Genomic DNA, 6,031 nt, shown 5'->3' with positions numbered 1-6,031 from the left:
TAAAGGCTTTACTTCCCCAGGTTTATAACTGATGCTGATTCAAAACTCTTCATGTTGCTCTGTATCTGTTGAAACTGTTCCTCATAGCAGAACTGTTAAGGTGTTTTGTTATAGCACATCCATAGCAGAGTGTGGTGATTATGTTCATGTGGATATGTTCATAGTGTAGGAATATGCCCTTCTAGTTTACAGTATTTGCTAACCATGTCTGTTTAGTCCTCAGTGTCAGTCCTTGTAACTTAGAAAGTGTCTTTGAAATACCAGTTTTGCAGTTTCAGCTGCAGTCATCCAAATGTTGTAGTCTGGTGCTTTTTCACCCTCTTCCACTTGTAAGGGCTACACAGTTAGGACTCTTCCACAGCTCTTAATTACTTTTATTGAAAGTTTACAAAGTATATCATTTTACTGCCTGTAAAGTTTAAGATCAATTGTATTACCATGCATTTTGACTATGCCAATGGACAATTAGAGCTGTTCAGTAACTATCACTTGTCAGCAATGAAAGCATCTGTTAGGTTATGCAGAAAATGCTGGTGATGGTGGAACAAACTTGTATCATTAGTGATGCTCCATGTGACACCTTGTGGGACAAACCTACTCCAAACTCAGAATCAGTTGTGTGAGCTGCCCCTGTGGCACAGGCACAATGGCAGAGACTCTGGGCAGTAGCAAGGCTGTAAATTGGAACAGACTTTGAGTCGTGCCAGTCATGATGCACAACCTGGGAAATATCTCAACACTTGAAGTGATACTTTCTTTACCACTAGTGACCTGATGGATGGAAAGATTCCATGAGTGGGGAAGGGGAAAACAACCCTACTTTTTTTTTTTTTAATCTAGCCAGAAGTAGTAAAGGTCCAACTCTAAATGTTTTAAAAATTACTGGAAGGGAAGTTTACCTAAAGCTCTGTCATGGATCTCATAGACTACTTAGGCTTACTCTGTGTTTACAGCAAAGCACAGGGTAATACCCTCAGCCCTGTAAGGAATGGAGTTTTGACCTCAGTAGATTCCTGCCCATGCAGGACCCTGCTGGGGGGCAGGAAGTCACTGCTGAGGGAGGGAACTCCTAGTGAAACTCTTCCAGTGTGTAAGTTACCAATTCTTGTATCTCCTATTAAAAAGCTCAAAACCCTTTTAACTTCTGTTCCTGGACTTTGTTCTACTAAATATTCCACTTTCTTCTATTTCAATCACCTTTTCCCTCACATCAGGGCTCCCTTACCTGCTACAGTTGCTCAGCTTCTCTGGTAACATCACTGTTGTGCTGCCTCCTGTCCCATGCTTTTCCAGTATTTTTATCTTTGGTCATGCCTTGTTTGACTTGCCACTAAGTGGAGGCAGGGAAAGCATCCTAGACTTAACAACTGAGATTCTTGATGTCTTGAAGTGGGTTTGGGAGTAAGATATAACAGATCTAAGATTAATGCTTTATGAAATTCCAGCAATATTTACAGTTATTAAAAGTGACAGAGCCTGAAATCTAATTATTAGCCATGAAAGTTATTTTTTGTTTTCAGCACTTCAACAGTAGTCCACCATTACCAGAAAATACACTCTTGGTGTAATTTCCCAAAGAGCTTTGAAAAATTACCTTTCTTTTAATTGCTGTGCTTTTCCCAGCTACATGGATGACTGTATTTCTACATATTCATAAATATCTACACTTGTGCCTACTTACCAGTATTCCATAAATATTTGCAGGTATTGCAATACTTGCTTTTTGGTGTTCCCACTAAATACAATATGTACTATTTCAGCCTTCCTACTTCTCACATCAAAATGTCAGGATGAATTTTGGCTTTTTGTGGACACAGGAGTTTTATGAAGGCTTTCCTAAAGCTCGTGTGACACAGTGGGTAGAGAACAGGGTTGATGGCTGAGTTCACCCACAGGAGCCAGAATGAGATCTCATAGAGGGAGTGGTGCACACAGTGCCCGTGGCAGGCTGCCCTGATGATCATCAGGAGTGTGTATGGAGCCCAGCACACGCCAAACACGCAGACAATCACTGCTAAGGACTTTGCTACTCTTTTGTCCCGGGAAAGTCTGAATCTGTTTGCCATGATGTTAGCAACGTCCGCTTTGCTGCTGGGCTGGCAAAGGCTTGCTGTTGCTTGGCAGAAGCCATTCCTGGGAGGCCTGGTCTGTACATCCACCTGGAGGGGTGGAAGCTCAAGACTGGCACTCAGATTGCATGGCTGAGTGCCCAGCTCAGCCGAGGCCTGAGGCCTTGGAGCCTTCCCTGGGGGAAGGAGGCTGCTTGCTCTCTGCTCATGTTTGTCTCTGTTAGCTAGCTTTACAAAAAACACTGTGTGTTCCCTTTTTTCCCCCTGGAAATTCATTTCACAGTCCTCTTGACCGAGTGAGAGGTTTTCATTTCGGAGCAATGTGCGTTTCCTGATGTTAAGGTAAATACTTAAGTTAAAGTACATAACAGTGATGAAAGGTGTAAAGAATTCAACAGTAGAGGCAATCATTAGGAAATACCAGTTGTAGAAGAATTCTGCATGACATTCTCCTTCAGGGAGGATGCTCTTTTGGGCAATGTGCTCCCAGCTGAGGATGGCTGGCCCATAGAGGAGAAAAGCAGCAATCCATACAGATACCATCTTCAGCACTGCATTTCTGGTCATCCCTTGCTGAGCCCTGTAGCTGACCTGAGGGACAAGAGTCACACACATTACACATCTCCCATGTGGCTGCTTTGGAGCATGGCCCTCTCTGTCACTTGTGAGGGTTGCTGAGAGACTGGGTTTGGGATGAGGGTTTTACACCAAGCTTACTGGTAACAGAAGAGTTACTTCTGAAATATGACTTCCAAGAAACCTTACCAAGGTGATTGGATAAGTTCTGAGAAATGCATCAGATCTTAAAAGCTTGAAAACTAAGTCTCCTTTAAAGCAAATAACCACTGCTCTTCCCAGAACTGGCTGTCACCAGTTTCATATTTAATTGCATTAGCTGTGCTACCTGTTTACAGAATGGCTAAAAACGTTTATTGGACCCTTTATTTGGAATTTTTAAATCATTTGAAATACATAAAAGGGTTTGAATTCACAGAATATCAGGCAAGTTCTTTTATTTCTACTTTGTAGAGAGACTCTTTCCTAATGTGAAAATCACACAATTTACTGTACAACACCTTCTTCTGTTTGATATACTTAATTTCATTCTTTCATCAAGTACTTAGAGAATTCCTATTTCAGTTAAGGTGTATAGATGGAGTGTTGTGATCTGCAAAGTGCTTTACAGAAGAACAACTGATTTCAGTTATTTAGAAAATAGAGAAGCTAAGGTGCACAAATAATGTGTCACTAATACTGAGCCAGTAAGCCATATCAGCAATGGAATTAATCAGAATTAATCAGTCAAGATCATCTCTATTTCTGATTCCCTGGAATGTTTTTCCTGAGGACACATACTCATGTAGTAGCTTGGAATTCACCCTTCACACCTCCACAGTGCAGCCACACAGCCTTTGGAATATGAAATTCTTAAATTCTGTACAGGGTTCACGTTTACTGCCCTCATCTGTGGGCCTTGATCTCCACAGCCAGTGCTGTTCTGGTAGAGGAGCCACGGAGCTGAGGAAACCTGAGTGTGTCTGAACTTGGTCTGATTTTGCAGTCCTTAACAAAGCTATGAATGATTTGGGAGCAGTCTTGGAGGAAGTTACTATTTTCATTGAGATTCAAAATAATTTGGAACTTCAGATAGTACTGCTTATGTGTTCTCTTACTGCCCTAACCCAACAGTCATCTTCTGTACTCTTGCTTGGGGAGGGATTTTTATATGAGGGATTAATTAGAAGTATTTTCAAGTGGATGATTATTTTCATTTATTATGACCAGTTTTCATTTCTGTTTCTGAAACCGTCTAGTTTATATATTTATACTATGTGCATAGTCATGAGAGATTGGTTTTTGAAAGAAAAATTCATGGCTAATTCAGAACCTAGAAAATAAAGGAATTTTGAGTGTTGACTGTTAAAGAATTAATCTGTTCATTTCTCCCTCTTCAAAAAGAAGTTGGTAAAACTGCTGAATTGATTCTGCAGCCTCTCTTTGTACTTTTGGTGATTTAAATGAGCAACAAACTTAAATGAACACTTGAAGAAACTGGGGGTGGAACTAACCAAGAAGTGTGTGTAGAAGTGTGAAACCTATTAACAGGTAAAATGTGTTATTTTGACACCATCCAAAATACTTTGAGGCATTATGGTCTAGGTGTAAATTAGGTGCAAAGTCTAATCTTCCTTTTTTAATAGGTGGCATGCTGCAGACAGGACTTGAGCTATTTCTGTGGCCATTATACAGAAATGGCATTTGCATCCTGTTCGAGATGTTAATTTCTTATCTGCCACTTTTGACCCATCACAGCCGTACACATCCGATTCCCCTGAGAGTTCGACACCCATGGCGAGCAGGTCTCTGCCTGCGGGCTATCAACAGGGCATGGCCGTGTCCTGAGGGGGCAGCTCTGCTTCAGCTGGGTCATACCTTACACCTTATTCAAGATGCAGCTGGGGAGGAAATAAGTACACCTTGTTCCCTCTGCAGACACAGCCTGTGCCTGTTTGGAAAGCAGAGCACCTCTTCCACTGTGAAAGTGAGAAGGAAATGCATTTTCTGGCAAAGCCGATTACTCCCAGAACTGTTTCCAGGACTGAGAGAAGCTCGCCCCTGTCTCATGCGCTGTTCGAGAGAGGCTCAAGGGCGCTGGGAGCCAGGTGCCCTAAGCAATCCCCGTGCCTGGAAGGGCAGCCCTGGAGCCCCTGCCTGCCCGCTGCACCCCCTGCCCAGCCCTTACCGCTCTGGTGACACAGATGAACCTGTCGAAGCTGATCAGGACGATGTTGAAGACGGAGGCGGTGCACACCAGGTAGTCCACCACCAGCCACAGCTTACACAAGCCCCTGCCGAGCCTCCACTCGCCCGTCAGCACGTAGGGGATGTAGAGGGGGATGCAGAAGCCGCCTGCGGACAGAGCTCGGCGGTGACACGGGCGGAGCCACCCCCCCGCCCCGCGGCGCCCCGGCACTCACCCACCAGCAGGTCGGCCACGGCCAGGTTCAGGAAGAAGAAGTTTCCCTGCGTGCGGAGGCTCCGGTCCACCACGAAGGCCAGAATGACCAGGGCATTGCCCAGCACCGTGGCCAGCACCAGCAGCCCCATGAGCGCGGCCAGCAGCGCGGCGGTGCCGGCGGGAAAGGGCCCGCCCGCCGCACAGGCGCTGTCGGACAGGTTCAGCCACGGCCCGTCCCGGCCCATGGTGCCGGCGGAGAGCCCGCGACACTGCCCGGACCCGAGCTCGGCTGCGGCACCGCCCCGCCCCGCTCAGCCCCGCCGGGCGGAGCGAGGGGCCGGGCGGCGCAGCCCTGCCCAGCCCAGCCCAATCCGCCCGCTGCTGGGGTCGGAGTCGGTTCGGCAAAACTTCCCGGAGTGCGGTGGCGACGCTGAGGAGCGGGGAGTGCGCCAGAAACCCCAGCCCGCGGCTGGAGCCCGGAGGTCTGGGGCTGGGCAGGAGCGCCCCGTGCCCGCTGCCCGCCCCTCCTCAGCCCAGGGTTCTGGGGCTGGGCAGGAGCGCCCCGTGCCCGCCTTCCCCAGCCCGGCCGTGACGCTCCCAGCGCCGCTCCCAGCGCCGCTCCCAGTCCGTCCCAGTCCGTTCGCAGCCGCTGCCGAGGCAGGCTGGGTTGCCTGCCCGGTTCCCCACACCGCACCCCAGCTGGTCCCCGTGCCCTCGGCGCTCCCCGGTGGTCTCTGCTCTGCCATTCCGGACGGGCTGTGCGCTCTCGCCCTCAGGGCACCCCTCCTCTGCCTCAGCCTTTCCCTCCGGGACAGCGCCAACAAGGGCTCACTGCCCGGCCTGGCTACTCCTTCCCTCAACATTGCAGGAATGAGGTATTTCTGAGACTTTTCTTTTCAAAACGGGCAGTGGCCTTGGAGAGTGTTGAAGTGCACTGTCGTGGTGATGTCAAGGAGCCGGTGTTCCGGAAGGCAGCTCTGTTCAAAAACCAAACCCAGGAGCA

The 6,031-nt window shown here is 47.9% G+C and overlaps 1 protein-coding gene across 1 annotated transcript; it reads right to left on the bottom strand.

The window, feature by feature from the left end:
* Window positions 1-344: 344 nt before the first annotated feature.
* Window positions 345-5,284, bottom strand: LOC136561228 (histamine H3 receptor-like). Its single transcript, XM_066557434.1, has 3 exons — window positions 5,048-5,284; window positions 4,813-4,979; window positions 345-2,660 (listed from the first exon to the last, which is right to left on the bottom strand). Exons 1-3 carry the CDS (start codon window positions 5,271-5,273, stop codon window positions 1,773-1,775), a joined length of 1,281 nt encoding a protein of 426 aa, XP_066413531.1. The 5' UTR covers window positions 5,274-5,284; the 3' UTR covers window positions 345-1,772.
* Window positions 5,285-6,031: the final 747 nt, after the last annotated feature.

The sequence above is a fragment of the Molothrus aeneus genome, chromosome 11, assembly GCF_037042795.1.
Source record: "Molothrus aeneus isolate 106 chromosome 11, BPBGC_Maene_1.0, whole genome shotgun sequence".
Lineage (NCBI taxonomy): Eukaryota > Metazoa > Chordata > Aves > Passeriformes > Icteridae > Molothrus > Molothrus aeneus.
Note: the sequence above shows the minus strand (reverse complement) of the source record. Positions and strands in the feature narration are given on the sequence as shown.